Source organism: Muntiacus reevesi, chromosome 14, assembly GCF_963930625.1.
Source record: "Muntiacus reevesi chromosome 14, mMunRee1.1, whole genome shotgun sequence".
Lineage (NCBI taxonomy): Eukaryota > Metazoa > Chordata > Mammalia > Artiodactyla > Cervidae > Muntiacus > Muntiacus reevesi.
The window spans coordinates 44,606,170-44,627,506 of NC_089262.1; the positions used below are offsets into that span (position 1 = coordinate 44,606,170).

A 21,337-nucleotide genomic window follows, 5' to 3' on the forward strand; every position below is an offset into this window, starting at 1 on the left:
GCAAAGTGTAACTTCAGCTCTTCAAACTATTCTGTCCTTCTATGGGTGGCAGCTATTAGAGAAAGCCCAGCTTTAGAGTCAGACCAAGTTACATCTTTCTGGGCCTCAGTTTCTTCATTTCTATAATGAGATCGTTTACTCCCAATAACTCAGAAAACTTCTGCAGATTAAATGAAATGGGTCCTGTCATTGTATCTCCTGCAGTGCCCAGCCCATGCCAGGTAATCAGTAACTCCTTCCCACTGCACATTGCTTAGTCTTAGAAATTCTAAACTTTATCTGTGCAAGTCTCTAAAGCAGTTCTCACTATTTTGAACATATAAAAATCCTTTCATAGAGATAAAAAACTTATAGGCCCTTGCCTAATAATACATGGATTTTCAGTATCTACTAACCAAAACCACACATAATTGGCAGAAACATCCTATCAATTCAATGCCCCTTTAAATGAATTGTATTTTACTAATGAGAACAACTGCATACAATTGAAAAATAAAAACACATGGAAAAGATCATTCAGTCTAGAAACAAGCTTTGGTACATATGTGGGTAGATTTAAGATTTTATTGCAATAAAACTAACCCCCAACATGTCCCCAGGCTACAGTTTTGGAACCACTAGATAAGAGCAGTCACATAGTAAATGCTTTTCAGGTTATCTGAGAATTCTTTGCACTTAACTGCAGAGATAATCAGGAAATTACTACCTTTGGATTTACCAGATTTTTATCTTTGTTTTTCTTTGTTTTCAAAGAAAATATAATAAAAGTGGCTGGAAAGATACAGCTTTTGGCTTTCCCATCATGCACCCCAGGCTCACACTCCTTCTCCCCCCACTTCCTCCTGTGGCTGAGAATGGGCACCTTGCCCTCTCTGACCACTGTCAAGGGCAGCCAGGAAACAGAGGCCAGCTAGATCACCCCTCCTGCAGATGTACAGTGATGATGTGGCTTATTGATTTACTGATGGCCTGAGGGAAGAAAACAAAGCCTTTTAATATCAGGGTCTCTTAGATTTACAGTTATATCCATTCATTCATCCTTGTATTCATTCATTTAACAAATGCATTTGTTGTGTTCACTAACACAACATTTGGAACATTACCCGGCACATAATAGGTATCGACAGGATTTCATTCTTACAACAAATTTACATTAAGCACCTACTAAGTTCTAGTCGCTGTTCTTTGGTGCTGAGAATATAAGAACAAACAAAAGAAAGATCCTATTTTTCTAGCCCTTATACTCTAGTGGGGAAGACAGCACACAAGTGAACAAATCAATCTATACTACAACATAAGGTAGCCAGAATAAGGGATAGAGATAAATGGAAGAGATGTGATTTCAGTGGGCGGTCAAGACAAAGATCTCTGAGAAGCTTACATTTATCTATTTTATATACAATGGATAAACAATAAGGACTTACTATACGGCACAGGGAACTATATTCAATATCTTGTAATAATCCATAATGGAAAAGAATCTGAAATGCACATATTTCACCTCACATGACAAGTATGAGTTACAAGTACCCTCTGATGTTTGCTATTATTGGCCTTACTCAAATGTAAACTTAAACGTATCGGCCTTATTAAAAAAGTGTCACTTTTTAAAAAAACAATACAGTCTGCAAGGTTTTTAGATGGCTTGTGGTTTTCCGTCAGCAGCTATTAGGTTTGACTACATGTTAACCTTTGATTGAAACACATTTTAGTTTCACATTGCTTTTCTCAGTTACCTACCTGTGTGTACAAACACTATCTGGCCCTCGTTGATCTGAGCCTGGGTGAAGTTCTGGATGCTCCGTCCAGGAATGGACTTGAAAGCCAAATGTCCATTGCTGGGTGGAGAGAACAAGTAGGCCAGGTCCTGTGGGGGGGAGTCCCCATCCACTGCACAGAGTTCATCACGGGTAATCTCAGTGACAGAATTCACCCACCCCTTAAAAAGAAAGAATCACAGATCTTGTGAGGACAAATTCCAGTCACATAACACCAGTAAACTGAATAGCTATGAGACACCGGCCCCTAGCACAAAGACTTAAAAGAAAAAAAACCAGAGCAACTCACCCAAGTTTTTAAACCATGATGAGTCTTAATTCAAAACAGACATATAATTAAATGCCAGATGAAATGCAGAGCATGTTACAGTGTTTATTTAATTTATGAGGTTTCAATAAAAAAAAAAAACAGGATTCATTGTTACTTATTCAAAACTAATTATTTAAACTGCATATGCATTTATGTAAAGTACAAAAGCAATAAAAGCTGATGGTTACTAAGTACTGTCTGTGTGGCTGGCATATGCTAAGCACTCCATGTGGAATCTCAAATAATCATAGAAACTACCCCATAGGGTTGACTTAAGGACTTCTATTCATTACTTTAAGAAGCAAATGATTTCATCAGCTTTTAAATATTTTTTAATTCTCCTTTATCCTGTCCATCTTGCAGGGAAACAAATACCAAGTCCCTATGGCCTTGCAATGTTTCTGCTGGTGTGTGTGCGCTCTGTGTCCTGGTGTGTGTGGTGTGTGTGTGTGTGTGGTGTGTGCTGGTGTGTGTGCTGGTGCTTGGCTGTGTCCAACTCTACAGGACCCCACGGACTGTAGCCTGCCAGGCTCCACTGTCCATAGGATTCTCCAGGCAAGAATACTGGAGTGGGTTGCCATTTCCTTCTCCAGGGGATCTTCCCAACCCAGGGATCAAACCCGAGTCTCCTGCCTGCATCTCCTGCATTGGCAGGCAGGTTCTTTACCACTTGAGCCATCTGGGAAGCCCAGGTGAGTGCTTATTACAGTTGTTTCTTAGTAACAGTCTCTATTTTTCCAGTTGTATTTAAAATCTATTTACATTACTCAACAAGTCATCCTTTTTTTGAGCATCTGCTATATCCCAGGCAATGTTCTAGTGCTTGAAACACATCAGTATACAAACCAGAGTCCGGTCCTCATGGAGCGTACATTCCAGCAGCAGAGGATGAAGGGATACAGGGAAGAAATGAGAGGAAAAATGAAGAAATAAATTACACAGTCTGTTAGAAAGTCACAGGCACTGTGAAAAAAATTTAAATGAAGCAAAATGAGATGCTCAAGAGTGGGAGAATGTTAAATAGGAAGCTTATCTGAGGAAAACTGGGAGGAGGAGAGGGGGGAGCCATGAGGACCCGTGGGGAAGAACAACCAAGAAGAGAGCACAGCCCTACAGGGCGAGCGAACCTCGGCCGTCTGTGGAGCAGCAAAGAGGTCAGGGCACTGGGACCAGAATTAGCAAGCTGAAGAGTAGAAGGGGGCATGTCGACACGGCCTCCAAGGTCAAATCCTGCAGGCTCTTGAAGGCCACCTGGGCTTCACTTGAGTGCAACCAGGCATTACCATGGGGTTTTTTAGTTTAGTTGTAGCCTGGGCGAGCTTAGGTAGTAATAGATCCCCGTGGCCTTGTGTCAAGGACAGAGTGTGGGAGGCCAAGGATAGAAGCAGGACAACAGTTAGGAGACGACTGCTATAATCCTGCAGAGAGAAGAGAGTGGGGGACGTTGGAGAGGAGGGAAGAAGCAGTGAAATTCTGGGTGCTGTCGATAGTTTCTAACAAGCTAGGTGTGGTGAGGTGCAGAAGAAGGAAGACAGTGAAAAGGACCTGGTTTGGGTCTCAGCAACTAGAAGGACCAAATCACCATCAACCGAAATGAGGGTAGCTGTGGGAGAAGTGGATCTGGGCAGTAAGAGAAGGACTTCAGTTTTGAAACCCCCAAAGCCCCTCAAGTCACTTCCGTCGTGTTCAACTCTTTGCAACCCCATGGACTGTAGCCTGCCAGGCTTCTCTGTCCACGGGACTCTTCAGGCAAGAATACTGGAGTGGGTTGCCATTTCCTCCTCCAGGGGATCTTCCCGACCCAGGGATGGAATCCGTGTCTCTTATGTCTCCTGCACTGGCGGGTGGGTCCTTTACCACCAGGGCCACTGAGTTTAAAGTGCTTGCTGAGACATCACATCACATCTCATGGAAGCATGCTGCTTGGGGTTTCTCTAATCCTGTGGTCATGTGATATTTCACCAACACTAAAGGCAGCGGCTTTATCACTAAATAGATTTTCACATTTCTCTCTGTATTTAAAAAGGCCTCCCACAAAAACACTGTGCATATTTCCAAGCTTATGTGTCATTCTCTCCTCTCTGACAAGAACCTTATCCTCTTCTACACTTGTTATCAACTCTTTAAAAATTCAATCCTAGGCTATTTAGGAGGTAATCTCTCTGGTCTAATGGGCTGTTCTCCTCAGTAGAAAACGCAGTTTGTGAAATTAACTATAACTAAACAGAATTTGAGAAAGGGAGATTGGAAAGTACATAGGATTTCTACATTTTTCTACCAGAAATGATATGCCACTTTAGCTATGAAACTTTGGGCACATTTCTCAATTTCTCTGTGCCTCAATTTCCTCATTAGTGAAGTAGGAATAATAGAATTATTATGTAGAATGAGTGATATAAAGCACTGTAAAGTACTTAGAACAAGTTTTACCTGGCACAGAGTAACCATCCAATAGATGTTAGCTTTATGTTACTCATCTCTCTTCATCAGATTTGGCTCTGAGAATGGATTTGATTCTTTAATATTACTTAAAAGTCACCTGGAGTGTAATATCACTCTTGACGCTATTCTTTTTTATTTTTTAAGTTTAAAAAAAAAATTGGAGTATAGGGACTTAACCGGTGTTCCAGTGGTTAACCACTTTCCAACACGGGGTTTGATCCCTGGCTGGGGAACTGATCCCACACACCACGGGGCAACTAAGTCTGCATGCTGAGACTACTAAGCCCGTGGGCCACAAGGAAAATCCCTCACCCCCTCAAAAAAAAATTTTTTTAAAGAATATTGGAGTGTAGGTGATTTACAATAATGTGTTACTTCCTGGTATAAGGCAACGTGATTCAGTTATGTATATATTATGTATTTTTTCAAATTATTTTCCACTATAGCTTATTATAAGATATTGAATATAGTTCCCTGTGCTATGCAGTAAATCCTTGTTATCTATTTTATGTATAGTGGTTTGTATCTGTTAATCCCATACTCTCATTTAGCCCTCCCCCATTTCTTTCCCCTTTGAGAACCATGAATTTGCTATTCTACAATATGCACCGCACATTTTGTTTCATCCCACAGCATTCCTCCATAATTTGGGATGCGTAGTTTGTCTGTTTAATGTTTGTGTTGCCAGTGGATGCTCCGATGTCTTGGCATTTGGAATATGCCCACGGAGGATTTTTCAGCCCTAAACTCTGAGAACATCAATTTTAATAGCTACCAGAAATATTAATCAACCTAATGTCAAATTGTAAGTTTTGGCTTTCAGTTAATCCATGAAAAGGCTACAGTTTCTATAAAATATACAAGTTGGACTGCCCAACAAAACTCTAAGCCCAATCATCCTAGTTTTGCACTTTTTACATTTTTAAATCCATATAGGAATCTTATCTTCATTTCTTCAGGAACTTGAACTGATTTGGAACTATACTGCCATTTCCCTTCCTGTGACTCGTAGACACTCATTTTTTCCAATGGTGCACACAAAAGCTGGATGAAGCATGTTTTCCACTGTAGTTACTCTTCTGTGAAACATTGTTTTGCCCCTCTTGCCTCTAGAATATATCATCTTCCAAAACCAATGTAAAATCTGCCACTCAAAACAAGAGCTAGTAACCTCAGTTCTCCATTTCTACTCAAACAAAATTTAGTTCAATTAAAAGTCCCATTGCTTTTGATGAGACCTGATTTAACGCCTGGTCTTTGGTAACAGAAACTTCAAATGGGCGGGAACAAGAAAACAAAGACTCCAAACTTGAATTCAGATTTCAGTGTGATACAAAGTCCAGTAAATAATGGCTCAGGGAATAAATATCTGAAAAAATTAACACTTGAACCTGGAATGATGTATTTTTTTAATTCACTTTTAATTTAAACAGGACGTTAGATTTAGAAAAATGATCCAATATATCCAAATTATGATCCAAATATTAAAAAACCCAGGCCTCTGTTTTGGGTATCAAGAGGGATGTGAAATATTTGTGAATAGACTACCCCACTCTTTGACCCTTCCAGGCCTTCAGGCCTCCAGTCACCGTTTTGGACTTCGCTGCCTTCATCGCTTCACTGTCCATAGCTCTCAGAGATCTTCACAGTGATGGCAAGTGCTTATCAGAAATAAGCAAATCGTTCTACAACAACAAAACAAAATGTACAGTATCATTGAAAGCAAAAGGTGAAAAATAGAAAAACGAAGCCCCCTTGTGGACACCAATACATTTTATCAAGCATGCACGAAAACCACTGGTCATGCCTGAGTACAAAAGTACTCAGGAGAGCATACTTCAGAGGAAAATGCAAAGGATTCACCCCACACAGTCTAACTCCAATTCCTAACTCCAGTTTGTCATGCCGAAATGACCTCCTGTACCACCACTGATAGGTCATCATCAGCCAGCCACGTGCTTCAAAGCAGTGTTGTTTAAAGTACTTCAGGAGAAAGGAGTGCACTTGGAATGCTGGGACTGAGTGCTTAATGCTCAGATTCCTGCCTCTGAACTCCCATCCAGAGTCTGAGATGCCCTCAGCAGTTCTACCCCATCCTCCCGCTATCTTCTCCCACACAGACTGTGGATGACTCTCCGTGCCACCTCCTCTAAGCTCCGATGACAAGTAAGGGGAGTGAGCGGTCATGTGGGGTGGTCTGAAGGTCTTGAGAAAATGCTGTTTGAAAGTCAAAGACAGCAAGAGAATCTGAAGACTCTGATGGTTCATTTTATATGTCAACTTGACTGGGCCACAGGGTACTCAGATATTTGGTCAAATATGACTCTGGGTGTTTTTACAAAGATGTTTTTGGAGGAGGTTAACATTTAAATGAGCTGAGTAACACAGATTTCCCTCTCTCAGGGGTGTGTGTGTGTGTGTGTGTGTGTGTGTGTGTGTGTGTGTGTTAATCACTCAGTCACCTCCAACTCTGTGCCACACCATGGACTGTAGCCTGCCAGGCTCCTCTGTCCATGGAATTCTCCAGGCAAGAATACTGGAGTGGGTAGCCATTCCCTTTTCAGGGTATCTTCCCACCTAGGGATTGAACCAAGGTCTCCTGCATTGCAGGCAGACTCTTTACTGTCTGAATCACCAGGGAAGCCCCCATCTCAGCTGAGAGGGCCTCACCAATCAGCTAAAGGCCTAAGTGGGACAAACTGGCTGATCCTTCCCTGAGTGAAGAGTATTCTTTCCTGCCTGACTGCCTTTGAACCAGGAAAGCCTTTACATGGGGCTTCCCTTATAGCTCAGTTGATAAAAAATCCACCTGCAATGCAGGAGAGCCCAGTTCAATTTCTGGGTCAGTAAGAGCTGCTGGAGAAGGGATACGCTACTCATTCCAGTATTCTTGGGCTTCCCTTGTGGCTCAGCTGGTAAAGAATCCACCTGCAATGTCGGAGACCTGGGTTTGATCCCTGGGTTGGGAAGATCCCTTGGAGAAGGGAAAGGCTACCCACTCCAGTATTCTGGCCTGCCGACTTTCACTTCACTTCACACTATTGGCTCTCCTGCATCTGCAGCCTGTCCCCTTGCCCTGTAGATCTTGGGACTTGCAAGCTGCCATGATCACGTAAGTCAATTCCTTATGATAAACCAAATAAATACACACGCACACTCACCCTATTGGTTCTCTTTCTCTGAAGAATGTTTTGTAATACAGAGGTCTTATTAATTCATATTTAGGACTGTTTTTGTCCCAGACTCTGCCACTGTCTAACTTGATTATTTTGGGCAACTCACTTCATTTCTGAAGCTTTCTCTCTTTTTGAAAATGGAAATAACAGTAAAACTCACTTTATCTACTTCCTCAGTCCTTGATATTTGTTGGAAGGACTGATGCTGAAGCTGAAGCTCCAGTATTTTGGGCTTCTTAACTATAACCATGAGGGAAGACAGAATAGAGGGTCACGGTTACAAGTGAAAACTTACATCCTCACCTCTGTCACTTACTGTCTACCACGGGCTCTTCCATTTTTGATCATGGGCAAATGTCTGAGTCTCTCTGTGCCCCAGATTCCTCATCTTTAAAATAAAAACTATATCCCATAAAGTTGTTGAAGATTCAATGAGTAAATAAACACAAGATGCTTAGAACAATGCTAGAAGCAGAGTTTAAGTGCTATGTAAGCATCAGCAACTGTTGTTGTTGCTCAGTCACTCAGTTGTGTCCAACTCTTTGTGACCCCGTGGACTGCAGCACACCAGGCCTCTCTGTCCCTCACCATCTCCCAAAGTTTGCCCAAGTTCATGTCCATTGCATTGGTGATGCCATCCAGCCATCTCATCCCCTGACACCCTCTTCTTCTGCCCTCAATCTTTCCCAGCATCAGGGAATTTTCCAATGAGTCAGCTGTTCGCATCAGATGACCAAAATACTAGAGTTTCAGCTTCAGCATCAGTCCTTCCAACAAATATTCACGGTTGATCTCCCTTATTGGCTGGTTTGATCTCCTTGCTGTCCACAGGATTTTCAGGAGTCTTCTCCAGCACCACAATTTGAAGGCATCAATTCTTTGGCGCTCTGCCTTCTTTATGGTCCAACTCTCACAACCATACATGACTACTGGGAAGACCACAGCCTTGACTGTACGGATCTTTATCGGCAATGTCTCTGCTTTTCAACACATTGTCTAGGTGTGTCATAGCTTTCCTGCCAAGAAGCAATAGTCTTCTGATTTCACAGCTGCAGTCAACATCCGCAGTGATTTTAGAGCCCAAGAAGAGGAAATCTGTCACTGCATCCACCTTTTCCCTTTCTATTTGCCATGAAGTAATGGGGCCAGATGCCAAGATCTTAGTTTTTTTTAGTACTTAGTTTGCAGTCGACTCTTTCACTCTTCTCCTTCACCCTCATCAAGAGGCTTTTTAGTTCCTCTTCGCTTTCTGCCGTTAAAGAGATCCCTGTATCTGGGATTGTTGATGTTTCTCACGCCTATCTTGATTCCAGCTTGTAATTCATCCAGCCCAGCGTTTCTCATGATGTGCTCAGCATATAGGTTAAACAAACAGGGTGACACTAGACAGCCCTTGTTGTACTCCTTTCTCAATCTTGAACCAATCAGTTGTTCCATTCAGGGTTCTAACTGTTGCTTCTTGACCTGCATTCAAGTTTCTCAGGAGACAGGCAAGATGGTCTGGCATTCCCATCTCTCTAAAAGCTTTCCACAGTTTATGATCCACACAGTCACAGGCTTTAGTATAGTTGATTAAACAGAGGTAGATGTTTTTCTGGAATATTTTTGCTTTCTCTATGATCCAGGAAATGTTGGCAATTTGATCTCTGGTTCCTCTATCTTTTCTAAACCCAGCTTGGACATCTGGAAGTTTTTGGTTCGCATAATGCTGAAGCCTAGCATACAAGATTTTAAGCATGACCTTACTAGCACAGGAGATGAGTGCAATTGTCCAATCGTTAGAACATTCTTTAGTACTACCCTTCTTATGATTATGTAAATAATAGTTATTATTACTGTTTCTCATGCTCTGAAATCTAGGAAAAGAAAAATCACTGCCTGAAGTAATTCCCTACATTGAAACTTTTCCCTAGAAAGAAGTAACTAGTAACCATAGCTTTGGGGAAATTATTATTTTGTTGGAAAAAGTACTCCCACAGCATTGGATGAAATGCATACACTTTATATATTAATTTTCAGAAAGTTAACAAGGTTAACATGTGGCACTTCTTTAATTATGTTAAAAGTTGTCAGTTTTGGAGAACACTTTGTATGTTCAACACACACAGTTTTTCCAGGAAGTTTTCTGTGTTCATTTGTCATTGCTATTACACATTGTCATGGATATGATAGAGAGATCATACTTCAATTAAAAAAAAAATTAGGGGCAAAAAGTAAAGGATATCTTAGGTGTTATAAACTGCCAACATTGGCTCTCAATATTAGCTGCCTCTTGGCTCTTTTTCATCAGGTCTAAATTATACTGAGATTGATAACAGACATTATAATTATATCATAAAATTTTAGGACTCAAGATTTCCTTCTTCTAAAATCCTTAAACCAATTTCATTCACATTATACTATATATAACAGAAAAGGAAGGTTGTCATTATATATCCTGGTCTACATCCCTTTTTTCTCTAATATTTAAAATTTTATAATTTATGATGCTCTTCCATTTCTGTATATGCGCTCCTCACAATGACTCTGGGCTGTAGAGAGGCACCTAAAGTGAATCAGTCATGTTTACAGACAATGTACCCAGCCTGACCATCCCCATCTCTTTTCCTGCTGGACGGAACAGGCAGATGGGCAGCAAATGGGCGGGTAGGGCTGAGCTGGCAGGCAGGCCTATGATGATGGTGTTCACAGGGAGACTTCAAAGCTGATTGTGACAATTTATGCCCCCTCCCCTGAACACAGAGACTTCTTGCATGTGGTAAAGTACCCTGATGAAGGGGTATTTGGCGGTGGGGTGGGGGTAGGGGTTGTTACAGGCTGCATTAACTCTGTTACAACTCTTCAGTATCCACTTCCAGGTCCCTGCTAGATAGAAGTTTCTATAAATGGACTTCCAAGACTCGACTCAAACTGTCAAAGGTCAGGTGTTCCTAGAAACAGGAAGAGTAATTTTAAAAAGCGATTTATCTATATCAAAACATTTAGATTTGCTAGATCAGTGGCATACAATGTTCTTTAACAACCAAATAGAGCGATACTTTTTACACAACAACCTAGAACACATATGTGTATTTGTATGTGTGTGTGTTTAAAATGAAGCAAAAGTTTCATATAACAATCCTGCCCTTGCTACACACAGTGCATTCTGATAGTACCTGTTCTATTTGATTCTATTTAATTTGTTTTTAAAATGTTGGTCCTGTTCCACTCAATTAATTTCACAGACTATGAACAGTTTGCAACCTGGAGTTTTAAAACACTGTACCAGATCATTCACATCGTGGATAGCTGAGTGAACTCTGCTCAGACCACCTGGGCTTAAAACTCACTCTCTTACCAACTGTATGACCCTGCTCAAGGAACTTAACCTTTCTGCACTCAGATCTACTGCAATCCTCATTCTACATCATGGACTGTGAGAGAAATGAATGAGAAGTCACACGTGATGCTTTTAGAATGGAGCCTGGCAGGGGCTCAATAAATGCTGGCCCACTTCCCCATCTCCTCTTGGCTAGTGGAATGAAATGGTCTAGCATAGGAGGTCCTTATGCCCAGCAATCAGCTCTCACCATGGAACCTAATGGCTGACCACTCTTTTCCCTCCATTTGCTCCGGTCACTCTGAGCTTCTCATGTCCTCAAACATGCCAAACCTGCTACAGGCTCACAGCTTTTGCTCTAGCTGAATCCCTTGCTGGGAATGCTTGTGCTCCTAACAGTCATATGGTTCCTCTCTCCCCAACCTGAGCCCACTCACCCTGGCCTTTATTCAGAAAAAGTAGGTTTAAGACTTCCTTTCCTTAGGAAGTCCTGTGTGCAAATTGGTACTTGGCTGGCATCTGGGAACTCCATTATTAAAGTTTCCTGTACTGATACAAATCTTTTCCTAAAATAATAAGAGTGTATATCTAAACAGTACAAACAATGTAGTTTGTGCTGGACCCCTGCTTTCCTCCTGGGAATCTGGGACTTGGTACATACTAGGTAGAGGGCGCCTATGTTTATTGGGCTCCAGCCCCCAATAAACATCTTGGGTACTCAAGATCTAATGATCTTCCCTGGTAGACAACACTTCCTGCACATCATCACGATTTGCTGCTAGAAGAATTGACTGCGTCCTGTGTGACTTCACTGGAGAGGACTCTTACAGCCTGACCTCCTTTCCCCTGGACTTCACCCCACGTGCCTTTTCCCTGAGCAGGCTTTGCTTCATTTCTCTCACTGAAATAAATCTTAGCCATGATTTGACTCTATGCTGAGTTCTATGAGTCCTTGCTAACCAACAAATCTGTAGAAGGCTTGGGAACCCCTGACACACAGGGCTCTGCTCAAATGTCCCTTCCTTGATGAGACCTTAGCTCACCACGCTCTCTGCAAGGTCATCATCCTCTGACCCCATAGCTCACTGTCCCCTTAAGAGCTCTGCAGAAAAATACCGCAGTTCATCTCTCTGTTTATCACATACTTTCAAGGTCTTCTCCAATCAACAGAAGCTCCATGGAGCACTTAGTCAAAATTTATTGCCCTTATTACTGTCAGGGGCTGTGCCAGACACTGAGGCCACCACAGGAAAGAGAGAGCAAATTCCCTTCCCAATGGAGCTTACGTTTATGGGAGGAGACACACTATATTTGTTTACTACAAAGGAGAATAAAGCAGGGTCAAGGGACAGAGGACAGCACACTGCTCCTTCAGCTGGTGGTCAGGGAAGCATCTATGAGAGGAGCGTGTCTAGAAGGCTGGGCGACCAGGGTCCAGCTAGGCTTCCAGAGCAGGCAACACACCCATGCTTAAGGAGTTCTGGTACTATTAATATATTCTGCACCAGATGACGGGTAATCAGTGAAATCTAGAAAGCCTCTATTCATAATCATCACAACTTAAACAACAACAAAAAAATCATTTTTGGCAAATAAGCCTAAACACCTTGATACGGAAAGATTTTCATTGTTAGAGCACCATGACCACCATCTACAACTGAAGAAACAAATTCTTCAGATGTCTTCCATTTTAAAATAATCAAGCAAATCCTACCAAAACTATTTCTACATGTGTACATGACTAGTTAATATGTCCTACAGTCGTACCTAGTCACCTCCAAATTTTAGACACACTGACTTTAAAACCAAAACTATTCATATGTTTCCCAGTCAAAGAGAAAAGGTTCCCCCAGTCTAGCCTGGAATATTCCATCCAACGGAAAATGGAAGCTCAATAGCCCCTTCATCCATCCAAGTGCAGCTTCACCCAGAGAGTGTCAAACAATGTTTACAGTCATAAAAACCACAAGATGCTAGAACTGGGAGGGACTGGGAGATGATCAAGGAAAACATACACATGCATAGACACTCACACACTCCACCCTGCAAATATGCTTATGGTTTTGCTATCGAGGAAGGTGAGTCCCAGGGATTGTTCAGTCGCTAAGTTGTGTCCAGCTCCTTGCAACCCCATGGACTGCTGCACACCAGGCTCCTCTGTCCTTCTCTATTTCCCAGAGTTTGCTTAAATTCATGTCCATTGAGTCGGTGATGCTATCTAACCATCTCATTCTCTGCTGACCCCTTCTCCTTTTGCCTTCTATCTTTCCCAGCATCGGGGTCTTTTCCAATGAGTCGGCTCTTCACATCAGGTGGCCAAAGTATTGGAATTTCAGCATCAGTCCTTCCTATGAATATTCAGGGTTGATTTCCTTTAGGATTGACTGGTTTGATCTCCTTGCTGTCCAAGGGACTCTCAAGAGTCTTCTCCAGCACCACAGTTTGAAAGCATCAATTCTTTGAAAGCTCAGCTGAGGCCCAGGGAAATTTTCCTTAAATTGGGCAGTTTACAAGCCTTTAACTCTGGTCTCCTAACTTTAATCCAGAACTTTCACAGAAAAAATGAGTTTCTTACTAGATAAATAAAAAATAACTTCAGAAAGAGCCAGTGTCAAATGACTACGCAACTCAAAACTGGGAAGCTGCATCTTTCCTGGCCTGGATCCAGGCTATCAAGGGGGAAAGGCAGGAATAAAGGCAATGGCCCCTGCCCCCAGCTACTATTATTTTTTTCTATTGAGAAAAACACTGGAATCAGGGATGGGGCAAGAGGTCTGGGCAAACTACTTGAGCAAGCAAGGTTCCTGGCAGACTATATTTTCCTAATTTTAAGAAAAGACAAAGTCTAGGGCACACTTTTTTCTCCTCACAATTTAATGTTCTGAACATCTTAAATTGACAAGTACATTTAAATATAGTAAAGCTATTGTTAAGTTGATAGTGCCTCTTAACAATTGACGGTACCTCAGAACTGAACGCCAAGCCCACGGTGGGGCTTCAGTTCCTTTCCATAAGGAAGCCTGAGAGTTCACTACCTAATTCCTTGGTCCTCAGGCAACTCTAGCTCTTCTCTTTCTAGAGCCTCAGTCCCTCCCCTGGATCTTTCTCATCCCGCAGTTGGCATCACTCAGCAAAGTGCTCAGGTCCTCTGCCGAGGTTCCTGAGCACACAGAGGTGTCAATACGCCTGCTTCGGACCTATTCCTGTAAGCCCACTTTAGTAGGAGCAAGAGGAAGAAAAACTCTGGAGATTTTTCTTCACTAAAAAAACAGCCCTTGATCACACAGACACACTGGGAGAGTTTGAGTCAGTCATGGGTAAGAGGAGAAGTGGCAGAGCACAGTGGTGAGACAGTCAGGCTTGGGCACACTTGGCTTCAAGTCCACACCTTCCCTTGAGACTGCTCAGAGCCTCAGCACTCCCATCTATAACAAGGGTATTAATCACAGCAGTTCCTTTGTAGGGCTGTAAAAATGACACCAGCATGGAAGATGTACAGTACTCTGCTCCGTAATAAATGTAAACTTTTATAACTGTGTTTAATAACGATTGACTCCTACCATTCATCACACTAGCCCACAGCCTACTTCTCAGATCACTTTGCTGAGAGTGGGTCAACAGGTACTAAAATAAGAAGTGTGGAGAGAGGGAGAAAGGAAGCTGAAAACAGAGAGGCGGTGGGGGGGGGGGGGGCTGCGGGGAGGCCCACACGGTTGACCAGTTGGAACACACTATCCCCAGGTACCTGGACAATGAGTGGGAAGTCAACTAAAAGATAAAGGAATGGATTCCAAAGATCTAGAAACACTATCATCAATTTTTCCCTTAAAATGTAGAGGCTGTATAACGAAAAAGCTGTAATAGAATTAAAAGCACCAAAAAGCCTATTCCCAGATCCAATTATTGTGAGCAAATAAAAACATAAAAGCTCCAGTGATTTTTAACAATGTAAAATTTTCTATTTAGATTAGCCCCTGGTGGGCTCCTGGGTATGCCGGCATAATCATCCAGCTGGTGCTGGAGTATCTTTTAAATCAAGGTCAAAGTCTCCTTGTTCCTTATTTCTTTGTTGTTCTCCTTGCTTTCTTCCTGCCCCTCTCTGTCACCTGCCAGGACACCACCCTCCAAAGATCTTTTTTCTCTTTGTGTCAACTACCAGCTGGATGCCACGGTTATGTCGCACCAAGTTGTAGCTAGATCCTTTGTCACTTAGAAAATAACATTTTAGATGACTGGTTTAGAACAGCACAAGCCAAAACCAACATAATGTCTTGGTGATGACTAACATTTATTTAAAACCAGCTGGAATATGTCAACTATACACACATAGTCATATATCTTATTAACATTAGAAAGAATACAAAAGAAAATCAAGCAGGTAGCTCTGCATTATTATGATAAATCCAAAAGCATGGAACACTTACCTTGAGGATTTTATTGGCTGTTATTACTGGAGCCTCATCGTTTACTGACTCAATGGTCACAAAAAGAGTTTGGGGCACACTCTGTTTTCCAAGCTCTGAACTATTTGCAAAGATGGTGAAACTGTCAAGAAGCTCTTTGCTACCATCATGCACATAGGAAATCAATTCATTTTCTACCTGTAACCAACAAAAACAAATCACCAAACTACGGGATATGTAATTTTAAAATATGACAAAAACGCTCTAAGAGAAATCCTGATATTTTATATCTCTTTAAAACACAGAAGCATGTGTTCATCCCATAAAATTTGATTCTGACAATCAGAGTGCAAATTCTGATGGATGACATAATTGTGATGAAGTAGTGCAGTATCCCAAAAGTAAGTTTAAGAATGAACAGAGTGATTGAGCAACATGGGGTAATAAAGATAATGCTGGTCTGGTTATCACAAGGCCTGAGTTCAAAGGCTGTTTCAAACACTAAAATGGGTTGTAGACGACATAATCTTCCCTTTCTTCCAATGGATCAGCCATTAAAATTCAGCCTCTGCTTGTGTATTTAGAGAGACTAATTTTTGAAGTTATAGACAATTCAGAAAGTTGGACAATTCAGAATATTGGGCTTAAGCTCTGAAGTTTCCACCCACTGGTTGGATTTCTGCTCTTTGGGGACACATGGACCAGTGAAACTATTGTGTGCATGCATGCCTGCTCAGTCAGACTCTTTAAGTTTCCCCAAACTTCTCTTTTCTGAGCTAAGTATGCATTATTCCCTTAACTGCTCTTTGTATGTGAGGTTACACCTGCTTCCTCCTCCTCCTGCAGAATACAATCATTTTTTGGTGCCTCTCTTAACAGCTACCATAAAGCTCCTGAGGACAGAGTATAATGAAATATATTAGAAATAAATTATTTTATCAAGCCAGATTTCTCTCACTGTAATAACCAAAATGCAAATATTTATTTTTATCCCTGGTTGATTTCATCTATCTAATTTTCATTCTGAAATGGTTGTCCAGTGATTTAGTTATTCCTCTTGGATTTGCGATAGCCACAGATTTCATCAGAATGCTTTTCATGTCTTTAAGACTCTGATGGAAGCATGGATCAAAACCAGACACCAGGAGAATTTTAAAGGTAGAAGGGAACTTGGCTTCACTGAACCTGTGACCCAAAAATACAACAGCAGAGAACTTCCAAAGCCCAACAGGAGTAGTTGAACTTCCAAAAAGTCTCTGGGGTTGTGTTTGTTTTGATAAAATACAGCCAACATTCTTAACAGTTCAACTTTGTCCAGTTCTATGGCGCACTTCCTTTGAGCAAAGACTTTTGATCTCTCAGAGGTGTCTCTGACAAGGGTTGAAAAGTTCACAAACTGTCTCAAGGGAAAGTTGTAACCACTTGAACACAGGTGCATGAAAGTTTTTTTGGAGTTCCATGGGAAGAGAATTCCAGACCATAGGAATTCCTGGAATTCCTGGAACCACATATTCCTGGAACATACTATTTTAGGCTATTTTTTAAAAAATGAGGAAGATGGCACTGATCAGAGGGCAGGAGAAATTCTAACCTAATATGCTTTAGGAAGATAGCATTTAAATAGACATCACCTTCTCTGTATCCTTCCTGTAGAAATACATCATTTCCTCAATGGAGTGGTACTCTCTCAAATTACCATTTAAAATGTCAGTGTGCACGTGCATATGCTAAGTCACCTCAGTCATGTCCAACTCTTCGCGACCCCTTGTACTGTAGCCTGAAGGTTCCTCTGTCCATGGGGATTCTCCAGGCAAGAATACTGCAGGGGCTTGTCATGCTCTCCTCCAGGGGATCTTCCCAACCCAGAGATCAAACTCACAGCTCTTACACCTCCTGCGTTGGCAGGTGGGTTCTTTACCAGCTGAGCCAGCTGGGAAGCCCAAAATGCCAGTTAGTAGGTATTAATTTAAAGGCAAGGAGGGTTTGGTGGGAATGTATCTGTTCCTAGCTCTAATGCTAGAAAAACATCTGCTGACCTTCAGGTACTTAATAAACTTGTAGAAAATCTTAAAAAGATTAAAAAGCGTTTGGTCTCCTGTCACCAGTCATGTTCAGGGAATATTAAGTTCCCCCCTTCTGTTTACAGCAGGCTTTCCAGGTGGCTCAGTGGTAAATAATCCACCTGCCATTGCAGGAGACATAAGAGACGCGACCCCTGTTTTGATCCCTGGGTTGGGAAGACCCTCTGGAGTAGGAAATGGCAACCCACTCCAGTATTCTTGCCTGGAAAATTCTGTGGACAGAGGAACCTGACGGGCTACAGTCCACGGGGTCACAAAGAATCAGACATGACTGAGGACACAGAAAAATAACAACAAATAAATAACAAAAATAAATCAACAAAAAATAACAAAAATAAATCACATTCTCCCTCCCTCATTGTTCTGAACCTCACTAGGGTCAAAGGTGAAGTCAAAAGCCCTCCCATACTGGACCTCCCTAACCTCACCTATGGCCCCCCACCCTTGTGGGAAGCTCCACATGCTGAGCTCCTCCTGCTCCCCTCACAGAGCTGTTTGCTTGCTCTTCCCTCTGCCTGAATGCTCTTCCTCCATATCCACCAAGCTCACTCTCTATCATGTCCTCCAGGTGTCTGCTCAAGGCTGCCGTGGGCCCCCAACCACTGTATTTGAAGCTGAGCATCAGCACACCCAGACACACAAACATCACTGATGTTCCCAGCACTTCCTATCTCTCTTTCCTGTTCTATTTTTCTCCATAGCACTAATCTTCATTCATCTATTTTATTTGTATAAATTCACTTATTTATTTCATTTATTCTCTCTCTCTGCCTCTTTCTTTCCCCACCAAGAAAAAAAAAAATCCATAAGGGCAGGGTTTGTTGCTGGGTTAATTCACTGCTTTACACTCAATGTTTAGAACTAGCATACCTGACACATAATGGACACCCAAGAACTATTCATTGAATGAATGAAGGGCAAAAATGGCCAAGACCTCTCCTTCTCTGAGTCACTGAAGGTTATAGCCACAAGTTGTTAGCTGCCACCATAAGTGAAAATGACCATGTGTCAAACCCCACGGACCTCAGAAGTCATAAAAGAAGAGAAATTGTAAAGGTCTTGAGAAATGGAGGATTTCCAGTCACATCAGTAAACAAAGGATGTCACAGTGATGTTCTGGCTCTCCAAATGTGAACTCCTGAGCCTTATGGGCACTCAGGAAGGAGAAGAATACCCACAACCTGGCAGCCATTAGGCTGTAGCCACTCCCTACAGTGAGCTCTGAGCAGCTCAGGATATGAAAACAGGATACTGGCCCCAGCTAGTTGAGGTGCATGTGAAAGGAATGATTCGAGTGAGCCCAGACTCTTTCATCGTCTCATAAATAGAAAAGTGCTAAATTCTTTAGCTTGGTTAATCTGGTTTTATTTCATTAACGATAATCTTTTGATGTTCAGACTACCTGCTCTTTGTTGCAAACTTCTATATAACCTGATTTCTCCCCGCACCTTCTTGGAGCAGTTCTCTCAGGGTCACTTGAGATGCTGTCTCCTGGGCCTGAAGCCCTAAAAATTTCCACCAAATAAAACACAACTCTCAACTTTTAGATTGTGACTATTTTTTAAGTCAACAGGGTCACCTGAAGATCAGGAACATATAATCTTGACTGTGAACAAGGCTATACAACAATGTGGATACTGTAGGGAACACACACACTTGATGCATATTTCAACCAACCATGCTTAAATACACACTTCTCATAATACAGAGCACAGACGATAATGAATCGGTTAAGACAGAACCAAAATTTAGGGCTCAGTCTCTCACCCAGAGTACATGGGGTGAATAGAATTAAATTCCATTCACATGAGAGCAGGTGGTTATCTTATGTGGTTTGTCCAGCCTTTGGGAAGGAAGCTGTGATTAAGAGATGGCTGCATGGAGTCACGGAAGAATCACCTCCCCTGGATCTCCAGTTGAGAGGCACCGAGCTCCAAGGTCTTTTCCACCCTCAGCACTCTCCACTTCTCCCCATGGCTCTGAATACCACCTGATTGAGTCTAACCCTCTTGACATGTGCCTCAGGGCTCTCCAAAGTTGGCCCCTAAGCAGCCTCCAGCACACTACGTCCATCTGGGAACCTCGTGAACTATTCCTTGGCCCCTAGAACACTATTCACTTCAATGCCTTCACACCATTGACATATAGTCCCCTTTTGCTTGCACTTCTTTGCTTTCTCTCTTCACCTCTATTATCTCCCTGCCCTTTCACTCTATCCTAAAAGTCTAGCTTAAACTTTATTCCCTCCGAGAAGCCTTCAATTACAGTCAAATGTGACCATTCTGCACACCCACGATATCATTGTTAAAGTGCTACATGAAAGACAAGAAGAGTATAGCTTATACTAAAGTTCATGTGCCTAACTCCCCCGCAGCAATCCTTGAAGGCAAAAAAATATGTCTACTTACCATGGAAGCCTTACATAGCAACTTGAACAGAATAAATTTTTAGTAAATGGATTCAAGTCACTTGATGAGGTGAAATCCTTAGAAGCAAAATGAAGCAGCAACATGTGTTCTTAGCTAACTGGACAAAGATACCCAAAGATGCTACATAGCTGTTCACGGTTTCCATCCTGAAGACAGTGTGTTCCTAGGAGCTTATAAAGGAAATAATGGGGATCTGAAAGATACTTTGCAATTTTTTTTTTAAGTATGGAAATCATTCTTTTATTCATGGTAAGAAAGCAAACTATCACAATAATAACACTCTAAAAACTCACTGACGATATTTAAGCAATGACTAGATGACCTTTTGTACAGGGTTATCATGGAAGGGCTTCTCCATCTGCTGGGAGGTTGGACCAGATATCTACTAAGGCCCCATCACTCCCCAAAGTCCAAGAATCCAAGTGATAAATAGCCAATTTTTTTCTTATCCAACATAGCCAAATCCAAATATATTAACTGAGAGTTATTACCTGTTTCCTGGTAAATTTCATCAGCTTTACTCTTGGAAAATGAGAATTTTCAACATAACCATGTTTCAGTGGTTTGAGTAGAACAAATTTACAGTCAAGTCCCTCAAAATGCTTGCTTGGAATTCTGAAATAATCTTCTGGAAGTACCTTGGAGCCACCTTCCTGGACTGTGAAATTTTGTACTGCCAGAGGAATCTGTTTAGGGACAACATCCACCAGGATTTCAAGTCTGCTCACAGCTTGGAAGCCACTCATAACATCCAGTATAAAACGGTCCTGTTGTTGGTCAGGCATTGTCTGTACATAATGGATGTAACCATCATCAACATCCTGCTGCGTAAACATCAAAGGGAACTTCTCCTCTGTACCCACGCTACCCTCCTCCGGTAAAGACCTTCGAAGGTATCCATGCACTGGCGGAGTTCTAACAATGAACACTGCCTCTGAAGGAACAAGGTCTTCATGCACAGCCTTGAGTGCACATTAACAACATAGAGACACAAAAAGAAAAACACTAATCTACGGAAGAGTCAAGACTCTTGATGAACCAAATTTTTTTTCTATTAATGTTCACAAATGGCTTAAGTTACAATCCAGGTTAAGACACAGTTTAAGCCTGGGTCTGTTCTGGTAACCATGCTAATATTTCGAATTTTAGTCCTGATCACAAAGACAAAGCAACATTTGAACAGTTACTAATGTATTATCAAGATATCATTCACAGTGGCAAGAAACCTAGGACTCAGAAAATAGGGCTGAAAGAAATAAACTGGTATCTAGAGAAGGCATAAAAGATGATAGAAGAAGTAGCAGTTAAAGTACTTAAAGCAGTTAAACTTTAACTTGTTAAAGCAGTTAAAATTGCAAGGCTTTAAAGGAAAGTCTATTTTTAAACTAGCTCAGCATTT

At 41.7% G+C, this 21,337-nt stretch overlaps 1 protein-coding gene across 1 annotated transcript; it reads right to left on the minus strand.

Moving 5' to 3' along the window:
- Positions 1 to 905: 905 nt before the first annotated feature.
- On the minus strand, positions 906 to 21,285 carry LOC136146510 (chondroitin sulfate proteoglycan 4-like). Its single transcript, XM_065905417.1, has 4 exons — positions 20,430 to 21,285; positions 15,450 to 15,626; positions 1,741 to 1,939; positions 906 to 969 (listed from the first exon to the last, which is right to left on the minus strand). The coding sequence occupies exons 1-4, from the start codon at positions 20,772 to 20,774 to the stop codon at positions 959 to 961; spliced, it is 732 nt and encodes a 243-aa protein (XP_065761489.1). The 5' UTR covers positions 20,775 to 21,285; the 3' UTR covers positions 906 to 958.
- Positions 21,286 to 21,337: the final 52 nt, after the last annotated feature.